At 39.4% G+C, this 26,318-nt stretch overlaps 1 protein-coding gene across 1 annotated transcript in view; it reads left to right on the top strand.

Annotated features, from left to right (window-relative positions):
- DOCK4 (dedicator of cytokinesis 4) overlaps positions 1-26,318 on the top strand; it is a 430,451-nt gene that overhangs the window by 304,456 nt on the left and 99,677 nt on the right. The window contains exons 24-25 of the mRNA XM_042922426.1: positions 10,918-11,045; positions 13,230-13,364. Coding sequence (XP_042778360.1) covers positions 10,918-11,045; positions 13,230-13,364 — 263 coding nt within the window. The remainder of the gene's footprint in view (positions 1-10,917; positions 11,046-13,229; positions 13,365-26,318) is intronic.

Raw genomic sequence — 26,318 nt, 5'->3', positions numbered from 1 at the left:
AATAAAACTTTTATTACATATTTTATTGTAAAACATTTTAAACATACAAGAATAAAATAGTATCAGATGAGTAAATCATTAATAAATCTCTTTTTTTTTTATCATGCTATGAGATATAGCTCTAGTTCATTCTTGTTTATACTGTGGGATGATATTCCACTATGAATGAATTTATCATGGTTAATTTATTTTTTTCTCCTATTGATAGACTATTTGTTTCTGGTTTTTGGTTTTGTGTTTTGTTTTTTTCTCCAGAAATAACACTTAAGTAAATAAAAGAAAATTCAAACCTTCTCATTTCTCCCCAGGAAAACACACCTCATCCTGGAGAAAAGATATTTCTTGCAGTGCTTTTCAAACTCTATTCCTCAGAGCCATAGATGTTCTTCTGCAGTGATCAGGGTCTCCTCTGGGGTTGGGAACAGGGGGGTGGAGTGGAGGGGGTAGAGGTCCAAACCAGGTACCTGGTATGACTAGACTACCAATTATGCTTTTACCAAATGAAGAAAAGTTCATCCCATCTCAGAGGAATTGGTAGTTTCTGCCACGTTTCTCCCTCACTGACCAGTTAATTCTTTGTTCGAATAGAATCTGATACCAAAAGGGCAATACAGATAATGAAAATTGTTCTCAAACGGAAGGGCATTATTTGAGAGGACTGTGTTCATTGCATGCCTCTCCGGGATGTGTTCTGTCTGTGGACTCAGTGCCGTGTTGATTACTGATGCTTAGTTGGCAGTACAGAAACCAGGACTAAAAAAATACAAAGAGAAGTTGTTTCGATCCAGGAGGAGAGATATGGGTCTTTGTGGGAGGTGGTGAGATTATTTCTTGGGGTGGGGGGTGGAAGGACCCAGGAGACCCAAGAAATGTAGACCTTGGAGGGTCTGTGCTGGTGACCTTGGAGAGAGGCTCAGAGCCAGTGTTGGGAGGTTGGTGACTGTCACTGTGATGCAGAGGGGGAAGAGGAGAAGACGAAACCTGCCTCTTTTGTTATGTGGGGCACTCCCCATGGAAGATAATTATGGAGAAACAACCTTCGAGAAGCAAAAGCAACTCCCGATCTGTGGAATACTTAGAAGCACATGGATGCTAGTAAGAGGAAAGATTTCCATCACTGCCCCAGGGGGTTGAAGTTTGGCTTGATGTTGAGTGATTCACCATTGGAGAAGACAGAAACTTACCACGTATAAATGGCAATGCACTTTGAGAAAAAGGCTGTCTTCATGGAAAAAAATAGCATGCTTACCTGAGAACTTCCCAAGACACAAACTATACTCTATTTAAATTACCTGGGACCCCACACTAATGGTGGGGAAACCTGGAGAGTATTTCTAGTAACTCCGAAATTCTAAATCGGAAACTATGGACTTAGTCTATGGACATAGACTTTGTATATGACAGTTCAGTAGGGCAGAAGTACCAAATTCTTCTCCCTGGGCTAAATTTAAGGTGTCCACAGAGCTGCATTCCTTTGTGGAAGGTCTAGGAGATTATCTGTTTTCTTGCCTCGTACAGTTTCTAGGGGTCACCTGCACTCCTGGGCTTTTGGCCCCTTCCTCTGTCTTTGAAACCTGCAGTGTAGCATCTCCAGATTTCTCTCTGACCCAATTTTCTTGCCTCTTTCACCTAAGAGGACCCATGTGCTTACATTGGCCCATCCAGATAATCCAAGATAATCTCACCATCTCAAGATCCTTAATTTAATCACTTCTGTAAAGTTCATTTTGCCATTACATATTCACAGGTTCTGGGAATTAAGACATGGACATCTTTGGGAGACCACAACTCCGTCCACTCCACATGGGTAAAACAGACTCAAAACCAAGGCAATAGCTCAGCTGCATATGAGGAAAAAAAACAAAAAAACAAAACAAAACAAAAACACTTAGAAATCTAGGAGTTTTTTGTTTTTGTTTTTGTTTTTTTTTTTTTTTTAATTTATTGAAAGTTTAAAAAATGAAACTCAGGGGTGCCTAGGTGGCTCAGTTAGTTAAGCATCTGACTTTGGCTCAGGTCATGATCTCACGGTTTGCATTGGGCTCTATGCTGACAGCTTGGAGCCTGGAGCCTGCTTCAGATTCTGTGTCTTCCTCTTTCCTTCCCCCTCACTGTTCACACTCTGTCTCTCTCTCTCTCTCTGTCAAAAATAAATAAAAATTAAAAAAAAATTTTTTTAAATGAAACTCAGAAGTGCTGCACTTGTGTGAGTACACATACATCTTAGCCAGAAGGACGTTACAAAAGATACTTTCCTGATTTAAAATTAAAATCTACAATAGGACAAGGTAAAGTGCAGATGAGGACATTACAGGGTGTTAACAGGATACACATTCAATCAAAGATAAAGTGCTTAGTTCTTGACCATTCTTCAGATCATAGAGTATGGCAAAGACCGTTGCTACTCTGAGCTTAATTCTGATCGGTAAAGAAATGGCTAGTGAGATAGATAGAAGTGAGAAGAATCTGAGAATGTGACCTTATTTTCTGAGAGTTCATAGTATCCAAAGAAGGAGTCCAGAGTACAGTTGGGCCACACTTTTGAGGAAATAAATTTCAAAACATTTTGGAAAAAAAGACCTTAAATGTTACAAACTCCCCAGAAAAGACAAAAAATTCTCACAGTTGTCTTTGTGCTAGAATCCTGCCTTAGAGTTCTCCAGAGAAACAGACCCGATAGAGGCTATGTTTGTGTGTGTACAAGGTTTCTTGTATGGGATGAGCTCAGATTATGCAGGCTGAGAATTCTGCTGTTGGTCAGCTGGAGACCTGAGGGAGCCAGTGGTGGAAGTTGCACTTCGAGTCTGAAGGTCGGAGAAGACTGACGTCTCTGCTAAAAGACGGGCAAAGAGAGCACGTTCTCCCTTATGCCTCCTTTGGTTCTATTCAGGCTTCAGCGCATTGGTTGAGGCCCACCCGCATTGAGCAGGGCAATCTGCTTTACTCAGGCTCCCAATTCAAATGTAACACCCAGGATATTGTTTAACCAAATTTCTGGGCACCCCACAGCACACTCAAGTTGACCCATAAAAACTATCACAAATCCCAAGGAGAAAAAAAGCAGAGGATGCATGCATAGGTATCAGAATGATTATAGAATACTCCTGATTGAGCTTAGATTAAAAATTAATACAGAAAAGAGATGGAAAGAGGAACACCATAGTCAATACCAAAGACGGGTATGAAAAAACATCATGGGAAGAGTCAAGCCAGGTTGAGTTAAGGGTCCACGGACAGCCTCAGAGCTGGAGCCGTTTCATAACCAGGCAGAATTAGCTCTGTTAGTCACACCCCAAGTTCAGAGTCGAGGGCATATGGCCAAACCTGAAGGCCATAGCTAAGATTTGCAACCTACATAGATTGGCATTTGACATATAAGTCATCTGGGGTCTAAGCAGACATATTTAATGTGTAAAAATTGAACAACTCATTTTTCCCTCTCTCCTCACAAATCTTCCTGTTTCCTGAGGGCCAAGAAAGGGTCTAAGTTTTGGAGAGGACCACTTTGGCAATAGCAGGAAGAGTAGAGCTGACATATAGAGGTTGGGGAGGAAGGTGGAAGTGCCCCTAAAATCATAGTTTTATTTGTGTGAAAATCAATGTAAATGGCAAGACCCAATTTAAACTGTGTTCTTACCTTTCTGCTGAAATCTTTAAATTGACTGGCGTGAGTAAGCACATTACATGGGAATGGTTGAAAGCTGTATCTTCTCATTTCTTACACATCACCTGTTCACATCTGCACTGGTTTTCGGGGGGGTGGGGGCGGGGGGGCAGCGGGCTGGGATGTGTGCCTTGTATCCACTGCTACAAGCAGCTGACCAATCTGCGTTGACATATAGGAGTAGCTGTGTTCCCCTGCTGGCTCAGGGCAATCACTGGCAGAGGGAGTCACTGCAAGCCAGACTGTGACAATGTGCTGTCTCACTTCCTGTTTAAGCCAGGTTAAAACATGGAGACACAGGGGGCTCCATTTCCGCTGCTTCTCCTATCCAGTAGACTCATGGGGCAGTTCATTCATTTATTCAACAAATGAGTATTGCAGCCAGACCCCATGCCAGGTATGATGCTAGAGATATTGCAGCTAGTGAAACATCCAGCCTCCGCCCTCAGTCTGCTGCTAGTTTACCATGAAAGCTGACTTTGAACAAGGAGTTATGATTTGATAAGGTGCAGCAGTTGTGACCCGGGGAGGGAAGGAGGTCCTGTGTAGTAGGGAGGCATGAGTGAGCCTTGGGGTTCATCCCACCCACTCCACCTCAGTTTGTGGTCCATGTGCCGACACCACCCTCACAGTTGTATTTCTAGGCAACTGGATATCTCCTCTGGGCTCCAAACCTGAGTAGCCGTCTGTCCTCAGCTTCTCTACACAGATGTCGCAGAAGCTCCTCAAACCCCTTTTCCCTCTCAGTCTGTTCCTTCTGTCTCAGTATATGGCAGCACCAACCCCTGGAGCTCTGAGCTGTCCGTGAAACCTTCCTCTTCCTTCTGCCCTTCATCTCCACCTCTCCAGAGACTATTCTTGGGCCTCTGCGGCGGCCCATATCTGTGCCTCCCCCTGACCAGACACAGGTCCATCCCACACTGCCACCTTGCCTGCATGCCCTCGGGCATGTCCAGACTTGCTTCCCTCTCCTTTTGCCCATCCATGTGTGCAGCCAGAGTTCCCTTCCAGAAACTCACACCCGACGATGTCACTCCCACCTCCCTTGCTCACATCCACTGATTGTGCTCTGTTTTGAGGACACAGAAGAGGATTGATCTTGCAGGCCCTGTCGCCTCACCCTCCCCACCTGCCTGGTCCCATCTCCTTGTGCTTCACTCTAGTGGAACCCACACTTTCCTGCTCCTCTCTGATCTTAGGTGATCCTTGTTCACCCTGCTGGGCTCAGTAACTCACATCTTCTGAATCATCTCCAGTCTGCCCTGCTCACTCAGTTCTCGCTCTCATAATCTACTTCTCATGCCTGTTTTGCTTTCTGCTTCTTGGATCACATGTTAGGGCTGTAACTGAAAAAAGAATTGGATTTTAATTGTTTCAAGTCTGTCTTCACCCCTTGCTCCACAAGGAAAACCTCAGAGTACAGGGACTTTATCTGTCCTCATCACAATGATATTTCCAGCTCCCAGCACTGTGTCTGGTGCATAGTAGGTGCTCAGTAGAGGTTTCACGAATGAATACTATGTTCTGGGTCACACATTAGGAATCAGGATAGAGCAGCAATCGGTATTGAATAAATGATATGCATAAAAAAAATCTTACTGGAAAAGCAACCTCTGAGCTAAGGATGAGCATGAATATGACAACAGAACAGCTTGGGCTGTGGGAAGCCCAGACCAGAAGCAGAACACAGTTGATAAAAGTAACAAGTGGGCATAGCATCTGTTGAGCCTTAGAAAGGGCGCCCCGTGGTGGAGGCATCCAGGGTGGGAATAAATCTGGGGAGTGAGCTCTAAAAACCACACTCAGAGATCATCTCTAGGCCTCTACTGTTCTTTTCCCTCTGTGATCCTGACATTGTCTGCATGAGAATGTAGCTCCTGTGTTGTCTGCCCTTCTTTCCATTCAGGGTCTGCCCTCCAGGGTGTGAAAGGCTCATTTGCAAGTTTTGTTGCTATCTGTGACATTAGCATTTCAGTTATTGGTGACTCCCAACGGTTAATAGCTGCTTCTCCTCCTTCCTAGCCCCACACCCATTGGGAATTACTAATGGGAGCTGGCTTTATCCACTCACGCGTGTACTGGCAAAATAAAAAGTAAATGAGAGTCACTCCTTTATACACTCCACGAGATACATAATACAGTGAGCTGTGTCTGAGATGTAGAATATGAGCGTGTCGACACTTTCAAGGACAGAAACTGCATAACAGGTTCTTTTGCTAAATGTATGGGAAGTGAGTGTTTGTTCAACTGCAGGTTTTCTTTTTTTCTTGGGTCCTGCTTGATGAGTCCAAGTGTTTCCTTTTAAAGGTAAGAATTAGCATTTTAACCAGTCAGCGAGTTTGGCATTTCCCCACCAATTGTATCATTTGCATTGGCTGACATTGCCCTAGTAGGGAGAAAAAGCAAATCTGCAATGTAGGTAGTCCTATATTTCTTTTTATGCACACCACACACGAATTATTTGTCTACCTGCCTCGCTTTTTTGCAGTTGGTATTCTCTTAACAGTTGGTTGCAAATTGAATTTTTAGAAATCAAATTCTGCTACCTGCAGGAACATACCAGATAAGCTTTATCTCCTGTTCTAATTAATCATCACGAGGCAGTGACTCCTGTCATGTAATTTGTTAGTTTCTTTTTCTTGGTTCTCTTTGTCAAGTAATTGATTTATAAATAAGTATTTAAGTTTCCTGGTAAGGCTTAAAGGCTTTAAAGGAAGCCTGCAGTGCATTATTTCACAAGTTTGGAGTTTAATGTTCTGTGTTGCTGAAAGTGAAGAATGGCTATGCCTTGTGTGGTTTGTTGTGATGGTAAACCTACGGCACCAAACCTTGTGTTGATAAACCAATCATGCAAACACTGATAATGGTGCTTTCCCAGCTGTGAATATTTTGCATGCTCTCTGATTTTTATTAGGATAAAGAATCATATTCTTTATGACATATGATATATCTTATACTGACTAGGAAAGAATCCACTACAGTGCTGAATTGAGTTGGTGAGGTTGGCCATCCCTGCCTTAATTTTGCTCTTAGGGAGAAAGCTTTCAATCTTTCACTGTTAACTATTATGTTAGCTAAAGGTAGGCATTTCATTATAATGCTCGTTATCAATTTGAGAAAATTACCTTCTATTCTTAGCTTCCTGACAGTTTTTATCATGAATGGATGCTGAGTTTTGCTCATTTTCTCTACATATGTTAATATGGTGAATTAATGTTGATTGACTTTCAGATATTATACCAAATTTGCCTTAGTGATAAATCCTATTTGATCATAGTTTATATATATATATGTATATATATATATATACACACATATATATATTTATATATATATGTATTTATATATATATATGTATTTATATATATATAAATATATATATATAACTAGATTTATTTTGCTAAAATTTTATAAAGATTTTTGCATCTATGTTCATGAGAGATAGCAATCTATAGTTTTCTTGTAATATCTTTGACTAATTTTGGCATCAATAATACTGGCCTCAAAGAGTTAGTTGTGTTCCCTGTTTATTTTCTGGGAGAATTTTTGTAGGCTTTGATTTGATTTTTTTCCATAAATGCTTTATAGAATTCATAGAAGCCATCTGGGCCTGGAATTTTTCTTGTGGGAAGTTTCTGAACTATAAGTTCAATTTCTTTACTAAGTATAGAGTTATTTAGGTTGTCCATTGTTGCTTGAGTTAGTTAAGTTGAATTATTTATGCAACTATTTAGAAGATACATGAGTTTTAATAAATCAGGAAAAATCTTTCTAAATTGCTGCAGAGGTGACATCATTTAGAAAACCAAGACGATCAGGGCACCTGGGTGGCTCAATCGGTTAAGCATCTGACTTTGGCTCAGGTCATGATCTTGCAGTTTGTGAGTTCAAGTCCCACGTCTGGCTTTGTGCTGACAGCTCAGAGCCTGGAGCCTGCTTCAAATTCTGAGTCTCCCTCTCTCTCACCCCTCCCCCACTCACACTCTGTCTCTCTCTGCCTTTCTCTCTCTCTCTAAAATAAACAAACATTTTAAAAAATTAAAAAAGAAAAAGAAAATCAAGCAGATCAGGGAAAGGAGCTAGGACATTTGCAAGTGGGCATATCCATAAATAATATGACAATTATAGTCTTAACAATAGTTTTTTGCTTATGACATCCTGTTGAAAAGTAAACTCAGGACGATAAGCATACTTGTTACTTTTTCAAAAGATTGAAATATATACTGCATAAGTCAGTTACGTTACTGTTTCAAATACTTATTTAATGACAAATTAGGGATAAATATAAGACTTCTAGTTGATAGAGAAATGATCCTTATACAGTCAAAATTCTTTATTTATGGATTTCCTTATTAAAATGTGTTTGTGACCTCAAAATCAATACTTGTGACCCTCTCACGTTCATTCGTGGACTTGCACAAAGCAGTGAAATATTTGAGTAGCAGAATACACAGATTCCCAGCTGAGCTCAAACACTGCAATGCTCTGCATTCCCTTCCACTCTCATGCTCGTCTAACTAGAGGATGGAGCAGTAGGGGGCAGTGCAGCGCAGTGCAAGAAGCTCATCTCCGGGGCCAGCTGCTAGAGTTTGAATCCCAACTCTGGCCCTTCTTCGTGGGGTAGCCTCAGGCAAGTCACTTAGCAACTCTAAACCTCGTGTTCTCTTTTATCAAATAAAGAAAATAGAATCTACCTGGATGAGTTGTTTTTAGGATTTAATATCGTTACCTATGTGGGATATGCATCCTATATTATACACACATATACTTCCCCTAGGAGAAATGATTCGTTATTTGCCATTTCATGGTTTTCCAGTGACTTGTTCCAACTTAAAACTACCATGAATAACAAGAATCGACTGTACTTACTTTTCTTCCCTGGTGAAAGTATACAAGTATGATTTTCAGATGTTTAACAAACCTTGCTTTTAAGAGAAACACTACCTGGTCGTGAAGTAACAATATGTATTTTACATATTGCTAGAAATGATTTGCCAAAGGTGCGAAAAGGGTTTTTGTATCTGTGGTCGGTAAGGGAATTTTTTTTAAATTTTTTTAATGTTTATTTATTTTTGAGAGAGCTAGAAACAGAGTGTGAGCAGGGGAGGGGCAGAGAGAGGAGGAGACACAGAATCCGAAGCAGGCTCCAGGCTCTGAGCTGTCAGTACAGAGCCCGACACGGGGCTCAAACTCACGGACCACAAGATCGTGACCTGAGCTAAAGTCGGCTGCTTAACCAACTGAGCCAGCCAGGTGCCCCAAGGAATTTTTTTTTAAATGTGTAATCTCCCAAGTTTATGAGCCTGGGAGAAGAGATGACAAGGCATAAATCTCAACAGTTTTAACAAAGATGAGTGGCAGCTGACAGACGAGAGAAGGCTGATGCACACAGGTGTGTGGTGTTGGAGAGGTGCCAAGAACAGGCTAGTTTATACTACAGATCCGCAGACGGTGCAGAGCTGTTTCAGAAAGGATCAAGAATTGAAAATAGCAGGTATTCAGGAGCACCGGACTGGCTTAGTCAGAAGAGCAGGTGACTCATGATCTCAAGGTCGTGAGTTCGAGCCCCGTGTCGAGATTATGAAAAATAAATAAACTTTACAAAAAACGAAGAAAAATAAAAAGAAAATACAAGGTATCTGAAAATTAAGGGTGCTAGAAATAAAAAAATTGAATAAAAAGTCCTTAGACAGAATAGTCAATTTAGCCAAAAATGGAAAGCTTACCCTCTAAAGAAAGTGAATGAGATGTGCCTAGATTCAGGAGTTCAGAGCCTGCTAAATTTGAGAATGAGGCTCCACACCATAAACAGGGCCTCACAATTAAACAAAGAGACCCTCACCTGCCCCTTCTTTTCCTGATTTCAAGTTACTAGAAGATGATGGTTTCATGCTCCCCAGAGAGGAGTTTGGCAGATTCCTCTGTAGAGAAACTGACAAGCCCAAGAAAAGGCATCTTGGATTCTGAAATTTGAGGGTCCCCTGATGAAACATCTGGATGCCTTCCCTCCTTGCTGTGAAGCTTCACCAGTTTACAGGCTTGCCGAGGCACTGTTGTGGGTCCCCCCCACCTAGTTAGCATGTTAGTGACTTGCTTGTAAAGACACACAACAATCAACAGATACTGTAGGAAAACCTTAAATGTGAAAGCAGAGGCCAAAATGAAGAAACAGAAAAAAGAACTTGAAAGAAAAAGATAATTGAAGGAGAAAAAGAAATCACAAAATTGTCTCCCAACTAACCCAGAAAGAGAAAATAGTGCATCCGTGAAACAAGAATGAAACCTTCTGTAAAAAGAAATAAAGAAGGAATAATAAACAGGAAAGGCTGCATAATAAAAATGCAATACCTCTTTGAAAGTTATTGGGAATTTCATCATGGGAGCAGCAGAGCATGAAACCAAGTGTGGGGCCCTTCTGAGCACAAGGAGCTGTGTGGTGGCCCAGGTGGAAATAAGAACGAACTCTTGGAGATTAAATATAGGATAGCAAAAACAAGAAAATTGAATAGAAGAGTTGGAAGATAAAGAAGTTGGGCAAAAAGATGGAAAAAAAATCAAGAAAAGAAGATATTTTAAGAGATTCGTGATGTCAGTGTAGTCAGAGTTCCAGACTGAGGACAGAAGAAATAGAGAAAAGGAAATAATGCTGGAAGTACTTCAAGGCAAGATCCCAGCGCTGCAGGACATGAGTTTTTGTAGGTTTCAAGGGCCAAAGCAAGGCACGTGGTCATGAAAATTTGAATTACCAGGAATAATTTCCTGAAAGCTTTTAAAGAGAGATAAACAAAAGTAAAACAAAAACTTGGTCATGTGCAAAGCACTGGAAATCAGAATGGCAGCAAATGCAAAATGTTAATTTAGCCAGAAATTGTGACAAAAAAAAATTTTTTTCCGAGACTGGGGAGAAGACAAGAGGGTAAGAAAAGCTAAATTTTCACCTACTATAGTAAGAAGTCACTGGATGGTCAGTCTCAATGAAAAATCAGAAAATGGCCAGATAAGCATGCCGTTTAGATATTTGGAGGTAAAACAGACAATTTAAAAAAATAACCTATTTTCAGTATAAGAGTCAAAGACTTCTTGAGTGCAGGAATCATGGATTAGAGAAACGGACTACTTTTTTTCCAATACCAATTATGTAGCTTTTCACTATGTGTTAATCGTTTAACCAGTACAGTTAGAGTAGGTATGGATGTGTACAAGGTTGGCGTGGGCCTCCATAGATGTGACACTAATGCTTCTGTTCTCTCCAGATTCCAGGTACATTCTCCTGCCTGTCGTGTTACATCACCTCCATATGCACCTGCAAGAACAGAAGGACCTGATCATGTGTGCACGAATCCTTAGCAACGTATTTTGTCTCATCAAGAAAAATAGCTCAGTGAGTAAATACAGATCATAGTATGTAGTTCCCATCAAATGGCTTCTGGAAATAAAAACTCTCAAGTTTTCAGAGAAACCACACTGAAGAATAACCCTCTGAGACTCTCACTTTTATTTCCAGCTGGGTTGGACATTTTGCTATTCTTCTGAAATATTTTTTTTAACCTTGTGAGATTGCTGTAACCCCAAATAACCTCCTCAACTTGTATTTCAAGAAAGAACTGAATACCCAGTGAGAAAAATTAGAAATCTCAAAGCCTCCCACATGTGTCTTTAATCTTGATATGATGAATACTCTGTGGCAAGAATAAATTACTGCCTGTAAAGTGAAGTCTTTTGGGGCCCATTCTGTGGAAGGCTGCATGGTGATGCTCAGAGCTTGTCCATGGCCCTTGGGCCCATGGCCCTTGGTTCCCACAGAAACCGTAGAAGCAAAGGAAGGGCCCAGGAGACCAAGGATGTCTTGCACTACAGTCATTACCCAGCCCCAACAATAATACTGAATTGTCAGGGGCTTTGGGAATTCCTGTGGATGTACCTGACTCTTGGTGCTGTATAGTCGCATTAGAAGATACAGGGCAAATAGCAAAAAATCACATGCTTACTTAGAAATGAGGACAATTCTTTGGATACTCATGTTCATGGCTCATGGGACTGATGTGAAATCCACATGGAAAGGGTGTCCTGTTCTAGTTCTGTCAGCCTGCAGCCATGAATTGGCATTTGCTCATCTTTGACAGCTTGTACAGAGCAGTGCTGAGACTCCTGTGCCTCTGCCTCCCTGCCATACACTATATAGTTTCCCCATTGTTGTCTCTCTTACCTAGGATCGCCTTCTGAAGGGCTCAGCAGTGAGCTGGCTTGGGACCCCAGTGGACATAATTGAGAGAGGGCCCCCCCGCACTGTGGGAACAAAGTTGACACTTGAGAGGAGAAGGGCAGAAACTCTGTGTATAAAAGTATAATAAGATCTGCATGGGGAGGGACAACTGATTTTTCCACATCCCCGTGATTCCAGGCCCCAAGGGTGATCTGGGACTGGGTTGAAGAGTGACACAGGGAGAGAATGATAGTTTTGCTTTAAAACTTTTCTATGTCATTCAGTAAAGAGTAGCTATGCTGTGCCTAGTTAGAATGTTTTTATAAACCGTAATTCTGCTAAGTGAGATAGTTCACCGCAGAAAACTGAAAACAAGTATCAGCATAGTGGAAAAGATTTTTTTTAATTTCCCCCGTCTACTTCAGTTTGGAAGTTTGCAGTCACCTTTTGGACTTATCTGATAAGGAATTCAGAACAGAAATTCTGCCCTAGAGGGGAAACTATGGTAGTTTTATCAGAAGTGTAAGAAAGTTTATCATAAAACCGTGGCCAAAAAGCTCTTTCAGATTCACACTTTGTAAAAGTTTTTGTTTGTGTGTTTGGAAGACAGTCTCCTTGGTAGAGAGCCGGAGTACACAGAGTTTTGTCTTGTGCAGTTGTAATCAGAATCCAACTCCGCTGCATACAGTCAGAGAAGAGCAACTTGGGTTTCTCTCTCAAGTCCTGGGGGCTTGGATAGTATTAATTCTCCTTTAGGGAAGCAGTCCACCGTGGCCATTGACATGAGGTCCAGTCTGGAGCTCATGGTATTCATCTATACTGAATGTTGTACAGTCTACACCTGTAGAGCTTTTTAAAAATCATTTTTATAGGAATAGTTGTTTGCACTTAGAGTTTTAGAAAATAACTGTGCAGCTCAAGAAGAGTGTATGTAAGCACAGTCTCAAATAAAAAGAATTAAGGACTTGGGGAACCAAGAGGGACTTTCAGTGAGGAATCAGACCCAGAAAGGCATCCGACTTGGCCACATCCCACACTGTGTTAGTGCACAGCTAGTGCTCTGGAGTAGTTTGATGCTTTCCAGGACATCACCCCACCTTGTCATTGGCACCACTCAGGCACCACTGCACAGCCTAGCTGGGTTCTCTTGGGTAAGCTGTTAAGTTCTCTGTGCCTTTGTTTTCTATAAAAGAAGGCCATTTACTAAGGTGATATAGGTGAGGTCCAGGTCTGTCAAGTTATCCAGTTCTCTTTTTGATTCCTGATTTGGAAATGTGGCTTTTTCCCCCCTTTTCCATTACAGAGAGATTAATGCACATATTCAGCCACAACTGCCTGAACTCCTTATTTCTTTCTTTTAAGGAAAAATCTGTGTTGGAGGAAATCGATGTGATAGTGGCCAGCCTGCTGGACATCTTGCTGAGAACCATATTGGAGATCACCAGTCGACCTCAGTCATCTGGCTCCGCGATGCGGCTCCAGTTCCAGGATGTCACTGTAAGATCCTAAAGCAAATGGCACGTGGAACAGAACATAGTTGTGCTTGTAAAGGCTTCAGTCCCTTTGAGGGTGGGTTACGCTAGGAATCTGGGAAATCTGGCCTTGGGGGAGTGTCCTGTGTGCATTTCAAATATAGATGAGGCTGCTTTCATTTTGCCAGGGAATAAGAAGCATTGTTTGTTGAAAAGATCATGGACTAAAATACGTTTAATTTCAGAAAGCCGAATTTGTTAATAGCTCTCACTTTGACCAATTTAAATTGCCTTGATGTTTCATTCTCTTTTCATCCGTCAAATTGCTTGAGGAAGTAAGAATAGTGAAATCGAGGAACAGGAGTCAGGGATCCTGAGTTTTAATTCTGGATTTTACAGTGTGAATAGTAAGGATCTTAATTTGGGGAGGCTTCAGTTTCCTCAGCTATGAGATGAGAAAGTTTGACTTGGTAATTTCTAAGTAACCTTCAGTATTCACTGTTTTATGAGTCCACTATAATATAATTTATAAAATATTAAGAAATAACCTATTTGATAGCTTATGTATATGTATATATTTTCATGTGTGTGTGTCTATAGAGATGATGGATGGATGGATAGATTTCTACTTAAAACTCAAATTCACCCCAATGTTTATAGCAGCACTCTCAACAATAGCCAAATTGTGGAAAAAGCCTAAATGTCCATCAACTGATGAATGGATAAAGAAATTGTGGTTTATATACACAATGGAGCACTACGTGGCAATGAGAAAGAATGAAATATGGCCTTTTGTAGCAACGTGGATGGAACTGGAGAGTGTGATGCTAAGTGAAATAAGCCATACAGAGAAAGACAGATACCATATGTTTTCACTCTTATGTGGATCCTGAGAAACTTAACAGAAACCCATGGGGGAGGGGAAGAAAAAAAAAAAAAAGAGGTTAGAGTGGGAGAGAGCCAAAGCATAAGAGACTCTTAAAAACTGAGAACAAACTGAGGGTTGACGGGGGGTGGGAGGGAGGGGAGGGTGGGGGATGGGTATTGAGGAGGGCACCTTTTGGGATGAGCACTGGGTGTTGTATGGAAACCAATTTGCCAATAAATTTCATATATTGAAAAAAAATAAAAAAATAAAAATAAAAATAAAATTAAAAAAAAATAAATAAAACGCAAATTCAGTTGACCAAGAATGTTGTTTTTTTTTTTTTTTAGGTCTGTTGAAGAATAGTCTTCAAAACATCAGAAATGGCAGTAGATGCAGTAGTTTTCATATATATTGACAAAAATGTCAGCTTTTAGCCATTATTTTTATAAATCCTCCATTATAGAACCTTGTCTTAAGACTGTTGCCTAGCCCTTGATGAAATTAATTTTTACTTTTACTTAAAAAGATAAAAAGTCTGCCCTGACTCTCCTACCAAGTTCTCCTGACTGTTTCAGGATGGCCACCTTACATTGAATTTTATTTTCTCTGCTTTCAGAGCTGAGATTCACCTAAGGAAACCAAGCTGTGTGTTTGGGAAATAAAGTTAAACTCTTTCTTTTAACAAACTAAGTTTAAGATAGTATGAAAAACTTCCTAATACATGCACTAGCTGTACTGCCTCATTTAAACAAATAGGAGCAAGTGATTGTTTTCTCAGTTTCATGTGGAAAATAGTACCTACCTCATAGCGTTAGCTTAGTGTATTACTTCGTGTATTACCAAGTGCACTACTTGGTCCATAGTAGAGGCTCAAAACGTGTTGTTGCTGAATACTACTGGAGTTTATTTTTGGTTTGAAGGTTTGTTTTTTTGTTTTGTTTTGTTTTTTTTTTAAATGTCTATTTATTTTGAGAGAGAGACAGAGAACAAGTAGGAAAGGGGCAGTGAGAGAAGGAGACCCAGAAATCCGAAGCAGGCTCCAGGCTCTGAGCTGTCAGCACAGAGCCTGACGGGGGGCTCCATCTCCAGAATCGCATGATCATGACCTGAGCCAAAGTCGGCCACTTAACTGACTGAGCCACCCAGACGCCTGGCTTGGGGATTTTTATATTGAATTTTTTAAATTTTGTTCTTTAATGTTGTTTCTTTTTTTAATATGTTTATTTTGAGAGAGAGTTTGTACACATGTATGTGCTTGTGTGTGTGCAGGGAGGGGCAGAGAGAGAGAGGGAGAAAGAGAATCCCATGCAGGCTCCACGCCATCAGCGCAGAGCCCCACATGGGGCTCAATCCCATAAACCATGAGATCATGACCTGAGCCAAAATCAAGAGACACTTAACCGACTGACATGTGTCCCTTCTTTCATGTTTTTTTTAATTAATCTTTTTTATTCTGTGATAATTGTAGAATCACATGCAGTTGTAAGAATTATTACAGAGTTTCAAGAAATATTACAGAGCTTTTACCCAGTTTCCACAATGGTAACATTTTAGAGGACTATAGGACAGTATCACAGCCAGGATATTGACATTGATATAGTCAAGACAGAATATTTCCATCACCCTAAGGATCCCTCATGTTGCTTTTTTATACCCAAACCCACTTCCTTCCCATTTCTACCTCTTCCTTAACCCTGATAATCACAAATCTTCTCCATTTTTATAATTTTGGCATTTCCAGCATGTTGTATAAATATAATCATTTATACATGTAATCATGTAATAGGCTTTTTTTCTAACTCCACATAATTCTCTGGAGATTCATCCAGGTTATTATATATATATATATATATATATATATATATATATATATATGTGTGTGTGTGTGTGTGTGTACACATAAATACATAAATATATAAACATATTTGGTTTGTTCTTTATTATTGCTCAGTATTGCTCAGGTGAAGGACACCTGGGTTGTTTTCACATTTGGCTATTATGAAGAGAGCTGCTATAAATGTTTCTGTGCCAGTTTTTATATAAACATAAGTCTTCATTTCTCTAGGATAAATTCCTAGAAGCATTGTTCTTGAATTGTATAGTAGTTGCATGTTTGGTATTTAAAGAAACTGCCAAACTGTTTTCCATAGTGACTGTATCATTTTACATTCTCATATATGCAATGTATGAATGATCCAATTTCTCAGCATCCTCTTCAACGTTTGGTGTTGTCATTTTTTTGTTGTTGTTGGGTGATGTATTCTGTTAGATAGGTAGTAATATCTTACTGTGATTTTAATTTGCATTCCCCTAAGGGCTAATGATGTTGAACATTTTTTCTTAGAATTATTTGTCTCCTATATATCCTCTTCTGTGAAATGCTTCTTCATGTCTTTTTCCCATTTTCTAACTAGATTGTTTTTGACTGTTGAATTTTGAAGGTTCTTTGTATATTTTAGATACTAGTCCTTTATTGAGAATGTGGTTTATATTTTTTTCCCTTTCTATAGTTTGTTTCCTCATCCTCTTAACAAGGTCTTCTGCAAAAAAAAATTATTGATGAAGTCCACTTTGTCAGTTTTTCCTTGTATGCATCATTCTTGTGATGTCAAGTCTAAGCATTATTTTATCTACCCCTATATCCTAAAGTTTATCTCCTAGGTTTTCTTCCTAAAAGTTTTAGTTTTATATTTTACATTTAAGTCTTTGAACCGTTTTGAGTTAATTTTTGCATAAGCTGTGCCAGATAATTCTAACATTCTTTTATCTCAATGTTGACACTGATTCAGTCCTTTTTCATTCAATTTGAGATCTTCCTGGTTCTTGTTATGATAAGTGACTTTTGGCTGAAGTCTGGACATCTTGATTTTACAAGACTCTGCATCTTACTTAAACTTACTGTTTCAGCTGGCTTTATGGGATACCACTTGGCAGCAGAAGGAGGTGGTGTTATGACATTATGGCCTGACATAGAAATTCGCATTCCCCATATTGTCTTCAACACTGACCATTGAGCAGGAAAGCACCTAGTCCCTATTTGGCTTTATCTCAGAGAGGTATTAGGGCATCTGTGCACAGCTTCGTGAGAGTGCCAGTCTCAGCTCTGCATTGCTGTGGGTGAGGCCACAGTTTTTTATGGTGTTCAACTGGACTGGACCAGTTATGACTGAAAGTTTCGTCCTGGTAAACTGCCCCTTTCCTGATCCTTTGGCCAAAGAGTGTAGGCTTTTGTGGGGGATTTTTGTTTGTAATTGTTGGTGTTTCAGGGTGGCCAGCTTCTCCAACTTCAGGTGTGGGATATCTGAAACAGAAAGAAATCCCAGAGAACTAAATATTATGTTCCTCAGGTCCCAAAGTCCCTGGTCAGACTGCTCTCTTTTCTCCACCTTCAGACTCTTCTTCTGTTTTATATGTGATAACAAGGTTTTTATTTATTTATTTTTATTTATTTTTTTAATGAAATTTATTGTCAAATTGGTTTCCATACAATACCCAGTGCTCATCCCAACATGTGCCCTCCTCAATGCCCATCACCCACCCTCCCTTCCCTCCCACCCCCCATCAACCCTCAGTTTATTCTCAGGTTTTTTTTAATTTTATTTATTTATTTATTTTAATATGAAATTTACTATCAGATTGGTTTCCATACAACACCCAGTGCTCATCCCAACAGGTGCTCTCCTCAATGCCCATCACCCACCTTCCCCTCCCTCCCTTCCCCCATCAACCCTCAGTTTGTTCTCAGTTTTTAAGAGTCTCTTATGCTTTGGCTCCCTCCCTCTCTAACTTTTTTTTTTCTTCCCCTCCCCCATAGTCTTCTGTTAAGTTTCTCAGGATCCATATAAGAGTGAAAACATATGGTATCTGTCTTTCTCTGTATGACTTATTTCACTTAGCATAACACTCTACAGTTCCATCCATGTTGCTACAAAAGGCCATATTTCATTCTTTCTCATTGCCACATAGTATTCCATTGTATATATAAACCACACCTTCTTTATCCATTTATCAGTTGATGGACATTTAGGCTCTTTCCATAATTTGGCTATTGGTTGAAAGTGCTGCTATAAACATTGGGGTACAAGTGCCCCTATGCATCAGCACTCCTGTATCCCTTGGGTAAATTCCTAGCAGTGCTATTTCTGGGTCATAGGGTAGATCTATTTTTAATTTTTTGAGGAACCTCCACACTGTTTTCCAGAGCCGCTGCACCAGTTTGCATTCCCACCAACAGTACAAGAGGGTTCCCGTTTCTCCACATCCTCGCCAGCATCTATAGTCTCCTGATTTGTCCATTTTAGCCACTCTGACTGGCGTGAGGTGGTATCTGAGTGTGGTTTTGATTTGTATTTCCCTGATGAGGAGCAACGTTGAGCATCTTTTCATGTGCCTGTTGGCCATCTGGATGTCTTCTTTAGAGAAGTGTCTATTCATGTCTTCTGCCCATTTCTTCACTGGATTGTTTTTCAGGTGTGGAGTTTGGTGAGTTCTTTATAGATTTTGGATACTGGCCTTTGTCCAATATGTCATTTGCAAATATCTTTTCCCATTCCATTGGTTGCCTTTTAGTTTTGTTGATTGTTTCCTTTGCAGTGCAGAAGCTTTTTATCTTGATGAGGTCCTAATAGTTCATTTTGCTTTTAACACCCTTGACTTTGGGGATGTGTCAAGTAAGAAATTTCTGCGGCTGAGGTCAGAAAGGTTTTTTCCTGCTTTCTCCTCTAGGGTTTTGATGGTTTCCTGTCTCACATTCAGGTCTTTCATCCATTTTGAGTTTATTTTTGTGAATGGTGTAAGAAAGTGGTCTGGCTTCATTCTTCTGTATGTTGCTTTCCAGTTCTCCCAGCACCATTTGTTAAAGAGACTGTCTTTTTTTCCATTGGATATTCTTTCCTGCTTTGTCAAAGATTAGTTGGCCATACTTTTGTGGATCCAATTCTGGAGGCTCTACTCCATTCCATTGGTCTATGTGTTTGTTTTTGTGCCAATACCATGCTGTCTTGATGATTACAGCTTTGTAGTAGAGGCTAAAGTCTGATAGCAAGGCTTTTAAAGTCACACTTAGCAGGAGGGACAGGTAAAAGTGTATCCACGCCATCTTCTCCAAAGCAGAAGAAAGTTCTCCTTCATTATGGTTTTGATGGCAACATTTTAACTGCTGCCTGGCAATACAGCTCTAACATGGTTTTAAAATTGTAATAGCCCAGCCAGCAAATAAAATCAGAGCAAACTCTGAAGGTGGATAAAGACTGCCTGAGGTCAAAAGATAAAACACCTTTTCAGAGTGTTTGGTATCTTCAGGCTGGGTTGTCAGTGACAAATCTCTCTGGGATATGCATGGCCTTCAGGCCTTCACTCTGTGATAACCAGTGTGCGTTAAGAGATTTGAAGGCCCTGAATCAAGTTTGCAGATGAAGTTGGGAGATGAGCAGACAGGATGATCATCCATTGTTGTAAATTTTAGGAAATTCACATGAAGAGAAATTTCCCGAGCATCGCCATGTAGCACCCCCTCCACTTTCCAAAAAAACCCAAACTCTCTCAAGGTATGTCGATTGAGATTTGCTAGGAAACCGGCACTTTAATTATTTAGCACCTTTGATTTTATGCCTGAAGACGTTTTTTTGAGGGTACTCAGCCGATCTGGTGTGAATCCTACTTTGCCACTTCATCCCCTGTGTGCTCTTGGGCGACTTACTAATACCTCTCCACTTCTGTTACCTTATCTTTAAAACAAAATCATTGCACATTTCTTAAAGTTAGTGTGAGGATTTCATCAGATCTGTTAACTGATTAAACAGTATCAGTAAACGTGAGCCATTAGTTACTGTGGCGGCAACAATAGTCTAGTGTTATTATTACTGCTGAATAATGAGGGTGTTATAGGTAACGCCATTATAAGTAATTCTGTGGTGAGACACACGAGCTGGTCATTCACAGGGTCAGTTCTCTGTGGGCACGGAGGACTTCGTTTCTTCACCATTTTCTCCTGGAGAACATGGCTCTCTGAATAATAGGGTGTGTTTACATGGCAGTCCTACATTGAACACTTTTCAGTCTTCGCAGCAAAAGTGCCCACAATAAGTGGACGTACTGTGGGTAAAGGCAAGTCCCACAGCGTGTCGTGGTGAAGTGTTCAGTTCTCTTCCAAGTAGCTTAGCTGTCACGCTGCCCCCCCACGACGCGAACAGGAGGACTGGCTTCTGCTGTATCATAATTCGAGATAACAGGAGCCTTATTTTTACTGTTTAAAAGGATTGTACTTTTTGTTCTTCTACCAACTGTTCTTGAAACTTTAAAATGCTTTCTCTTACTGGAGAGAAAAAAAAAAACACCATTGTAATTGGTTCTTTTCAAAAATCTAGTTGTATGTGGAAGCAGATTTTATAAAGCAGTATACATGGCCATTTGCTCACACCCTCAAGTAATTGGACTCTAGGGTTCCTTACAATTTATAAATGCTTCTTTTCTTTGCACATAATTTGGTTTAGCACCATCTGTAGTGCAGGTGACCCAACTCAGCATAGGCCATGTCTAAGAAAGATACTCTGATGGACTTAGCTGAAGTTTTCATGCCCTGTGGGCGTGTGGTCAGGGGATGGGAAGATTTTCAGGAGAATTGAGTAAGAAATTTCTGGAAAAAAAATAGTACATAGGTATAATAGAAGATTTCATGAAGACTATTGTTGTAGCCCTCTAATACTCTTGTTATTCACAATTATTAATAGAAATATCCTTTGTACTCAATATAAATAAGGTAGACGTAAGCCACTGAGACACATAGAGTTTTAAAGCCAATTCATACGTGAATAATTCCCAGCATCCTGATGTTGGCTAACATTGGTTTTTATTTATCATTTTAACAAATTGTTGACTCTTGGGTTTTCAGACAGATACTTCAAATATTTTAAAAACAAAAAATCACATTATGGACAAAAGTACCTTAGTAAGATATTGGACATCTAAGCTTTTTTTCTGAGTATGGTCAATACACAATGTTAGGTTTGTTTCAGATGTACAACTTAGTGACGGGGCAAATTTATACGAGGGTAGCTACCATCTGTACTATTCCATTACTCTTACATTATCACTGACTGTATTCCTTACACTCTGCCTTTTACTCCTATGATTTACTCATACCATGACTGGAGGCCTGTATCTTCCTCTCCCCTTCACCCATTTTGCCCAGCCTTTCACCCCCTGTCCCCTCTGGCAGCCTTCAGTTCTCTGTATTTATAGGTCTGATTCTGCTTTTTGTGTATTTATTCAAGTTTTAAAGATTCTATTTGTAAGTGAAATCATACGGTATTTCTCTTCCTCAGTCTGGCTTCTTTCATTTACCATAATAACCTCTAGGTCCATCCATGTTGTCTCAAATGGCACAATCTCACCCTTTTTTTTAAGGTTGCATAATATACCACGTTTTCCTTATCCATTGGTCCATCAATAGACACTTATATTGCCTCCATGTCTTGACTATTGTAAATTGTAAATAATGCTGCAGTAAACACAAGGGTACCTATATCCTTTCGAATTGGTGTTTCATTTTCTGTGGGAAAATACCCGATAGTGGAATTACTGAGTCATATGGTCTTTCTGTTTTTAATTTTTTGAGGAACCTCCATACTGTTTTCCACAGTGGCTGTACCAATATCCATTCCCACCAACACTACACAAAGGTTCCTTTTCCTCCACCTCCTCTCCAGCACTTGTTGTTTCTTGTCTTTTGGATTTTAGGCATTCAAACAGGTGTGAAGCGATATCTTATTGTGGCTTTGATTTGCATTTTCCTGATGATGAGTGATGTGGAGAATCTTTTCATGAACTCGTTGGCCATCTGTATGTCTTCTTGGAAAAATGTTTATTTAGGTTCTCTGCCTGTTTTTAAACCACATTGTTTAGGGGTTTTTTGGTGTTATTTTTATATTTTGGATGTTAATTAAATGCCTTGTTGGGTATATCATTTGCAAATATCTTCTTCCATTCAGTATGTTGTCTTTTTGTTCTATTGATGGTTTCCTTTGTTTTACAAAAGCATTTTATTTTGATGTAGTCCCAGTAATTTACTTTTTTAAATATATTATTTTTTAAATGATTATTTATTATTTTTGAGAGAGAGAGAGCAGGGGAGGGGCAGAGAGAGAAGGAGAGAGAGAGAGTCCCCAAGGAGGCTCCATGCTGTCAGCCAGCGCAGAACCCAATGCAGGACTCAAATTGATGAACCATGAGGTCATGACATGACCTGAGCTGAAATCAAGAGCCTGATACTTAACCAACTGAACCACCCAGGCACCCCTCCCCCAATAGTTTATTTAGCTTTTGTTTCCCTTGCCTTAGGAGATATACCTAGAAAAATGTTGCTGTGGCCAATGGACACCAAGGCTTCTTACAGGTTAAATGTGCTTGGAGTTCCTAAATAGATATTGGGGTTAACAACACATCGTAAATGTGCCACAGACCAGATACCAGGGTAAGCTGTTTGCAGTCTGCACCAGATGTGATATATGTAGATACTGACCTGTATTCACAGAAGTGTTCCTGTGTACACTGACTATAAAGACTTAAATAAAGTCTTGTTTTTTGAATATTTTCTCTTCTTATTACTAAAATTATTGCAAGTATATGTAATTCTTTCAACTTCAAGGTATATTACTATTCACAGGATGGTATGTTTTAGGAATAAATGTTTTAGGAATAAACATTTTAAAGGTATTACTCTAGTAGCTATATTAGAGATAGTGTAGGTAGGAGGTAGAAAAACTAAGAGATAAGAAATTAAATGGGTTTCTACTACCTAGATTTGCATTTTTAAGTTGAGATTTAATAGGTTAAAACATTGGACACTGGTTATCAACTGACAGATTCTTATATGTCTATTTATATTTGAAATATAACCTCAAACTTGGGTACATTATCTCTGTAAAATCAAATCAGTCTCAGCAGTAGGAATAAGAACCAGAGATACTTGAGTTCATATCCCAGTTTCACCATTTTCTCACCATGAAACCTGGGATAAATATCTTAACCTTAGCAGATCTTAATGTAAAATGAAATTAATAGTGTTCACCCAACAAGGGTCTAGTAGGGAATGCATTTGATAATGTAATCAAACCTATACATAGTGCCATTCCATAAATTGATAGTGTTGTCATAATGTCTTTTTTAAGTTTTATTAAGGTGTAGTTGACATTAAAAAAATGTACATGTTTAAAGTATACAATTTGATAAGTTTTGATATATATTATACTTGTAAACCATTATCACAATCAATATAATTGACATGTCCATCACTCTCAAAAGTTTCCTGGTACCCCTCTTTATTTCCTCCATCTTGCTTCTCCATACTACCTCATCCCCAGGCAACCACTGACCTTTCTGTTACTACAGATAAGTTTGCATTTCTGGAATTTTATGAACGGAATCATACATTACATAGTCACTGTTGTTTTTGCAGGGGAATGTGGCATTTTGACTTCCTTCCCTCAATATAATTATTTGAGTTTCACAATATCCTGACTACCATAGCTTTATAATTTTTGAAGTCAACTAGTATAAGTCCTTCAACTTTATTCTTTTTGGTTTTTTTTTAAATTTTTTTTTTAACGTTTATTTATTTTTGAGACAGAGAGAGACAGAGCATGAACGGGGGAGGGGCAGAGAGAGAGGGAGACACAGAATCGGAAGCAGGCTCCAGGCTCTGAGCCATCAGCCCAGAGCCCGACGCGGGGCTCAAACTCACGGACCGTGAGATCGTGACCTGAGCTGAAGTCGGACGCTTAACCGACTGAGCCACCCAGGCGCCCCAACTTTATTCTTTTTGTAAGGTGTTGTGATTATTTCAAGTTCTTTGCATTTCCATATGAATTTTAAAATCAGCTTGTCACTTTCTAAAGGCCCACTGTGGTATTGATTGTGATTATACTGAATCTTTATATCAATTCGATGAGAATCCATATCTGAACAATATTAAACCTCGCAATCCATGAACATAGTATATCTTTGTATTTATTTAGGCGGTCTTTAATTTTTCTCATCAGTATTTTATGATTTTCAGTGTGCAGATCTTACCATATTTTTATCATATATATGACTAAGTACTTCTGTGTTTCAGTGGTATTATAGATTATGTTATGTTAAATTTCAGTTTCTGATGACTCATTTCTCATACACAGAAGTAAAATTGGTTTTGGTAAATTTATGATCCTGTATTCTCAGACATTGATTAATTCACTTAAGTAGTTATAGTGACTCTTACAGATTCAATAGCATTTTCTCTGTCCATTTTTTTATTCCTTTCCACTCTGTATGCCTTATTACTCATTCTTGCTTTATAGCACTGGCTAGAACCTTTAGTGCAGCATTGATAGAAGTAGTGAACTGTTTAAGCTTCTGAAAAGTCTTTGTTTTGTCTTTCTTTTTGAAAGATTTTTGGTGAATAAAAAGTTCTCTATTGATAGTTGTTTTTGTTCTTTCAGTACTCTAAAGGTGTTACTCCATGGTCTTCTAGCTTGTATTATTTCTTTTTTATTTTTTAATTTTATTTTTTAAAATTTACAGCAAAATTAGCATATAGTGCAACAATTATTTCAGGAGTAGAATCCTTAATGTTCCTTACCCATTTAGCCCATTCCCCTTCCCACGCCCCCTCTAGTGACCCTCTGTTTGTTCTCCATATTTATGAGTCTCTTCTGTTTTGTTCCCCTCCCTGTTTTTATATTATTTTTGTTTCCCTTCCCTTATGTTCATCTGTTTTGTCTCTTAAAGTCCTCATATGAGGGAAGTCATGATTTTTGTCTTTCTCTGACCAATTTCACTTAGCATAATACCCTCCAGTTCCATCCACATAGTTGCAAATGGCAAGATTTCATTCTTTTTGATTGCCAAGTAATACTCCATTGTGTGTGTGTGTGTGTGTGTGTGTGTGTGTGTGTGTGTGTGTGTGTGTATATGTATATATATATATATATATACATATATACACACCACATCTTCTTTATCTATTCATCCATCGATGGACATTTGGGCTGTTTCCATACTTTGGCTATTGTTGATAGTGCTGTTATAAACATTGGGGTGCATGTGTCCCTTCAAAACAGCACACCTGTATCCCTTAGATAAATACCTAGTAGTGCAATTGCTGGGTTGTAGGGTAGTTCTGTTTTTAATTTTTTGAGGGACCTCCAGACTGTTTTGTAGACTAGCTGCACCAGTTTGCATTCCCACCAGCAGTGCAAAAGAGACCCTCTTTCTCTGCATCCTCGCCAACATCTGTTGTTGCCTGAGTTGTTAATGTTAGCCATTCTGACAGGTGTGAGGTGGTATCTCATTGTGGTTTTGATTTGTATTTCCCTGATGATGAGTGACGTTGAGCACTTTTTCATGTGTCGGTTGGCCATCTGGATGTCTTCTTTAGAGAAGTGTCTATTCATGTCTTTTGCCCGCTTCTTCACTGGATTATTTGTTTTTTTGGTGTTGAGTTTGATCAGTTCTTCATAGATTTTGGATACTAACCTTGTATCTGATATGTTGTTTGCAAATATCTGCTCCCATTCTGTCAGTTGCCTTTTAGTTTTGCTGATTGTTTCCTTCTCTGTGCAGAAGCTTTTTATTTTGATGAGGTCCCAGTAGTTCATTTTTGCTTTTGTTTCCCTTGCCTCCAGTGATGTGTTGAGTAAGAAGTTGCAGTGGCCAAGGTCAAAGGTTTTTGCCTGCTTTCTCCTCAAGGATTTTGATGGCTTCCTGTCTTACATTTAGGTCTTTCATCCATTTTGAGTTTATTTTTGTGTATGGTATAAGAAAGTGGTCCAGGTTCATTCATCTGCATGTCACTGTCCTGTTTTCCCAGCACCACTTGCTGAAGAGACTGTCTTTATTCCATTGGATATTCTTTCCTGCTTTGTCAAAGATTAGTTGGCCATACATTTGTGGGTCCATTTCTGGATTCTGTATTCTGTTCCATTGATCTGAGTGTCTGTTCTTGTGCCAGTACCATGCTGTCTTGATGATTACAGCTTTCTAGTATAGCTTGAAGTCTGGGATTGTGATGCCTCCTGCCTTGGTTTTCTTTTTCAAGATTGCTTTGGCTATTCGGGGTCTTTTCTGTTTCTATAC

This window comes from Panthera leo, chromosome A2 (assembly GCF_018350215.1).
Source record: "Panthera leo isolate Ple1 chromosome A2, P.leo_Ple1_pat1.1, whole genome shotgun sequence".
Taxonomy (NCBI): Eukaryota; Metazoa; Chordata; class Mammalia; order Carnivora; family Felidae; genus Panthera; species Panthera leo.
The sequence above is the reverse complement of the archived record's forward strand: the minus strand, read 5'-3'. Positions and strand labels throughout refer to the sequence as shown.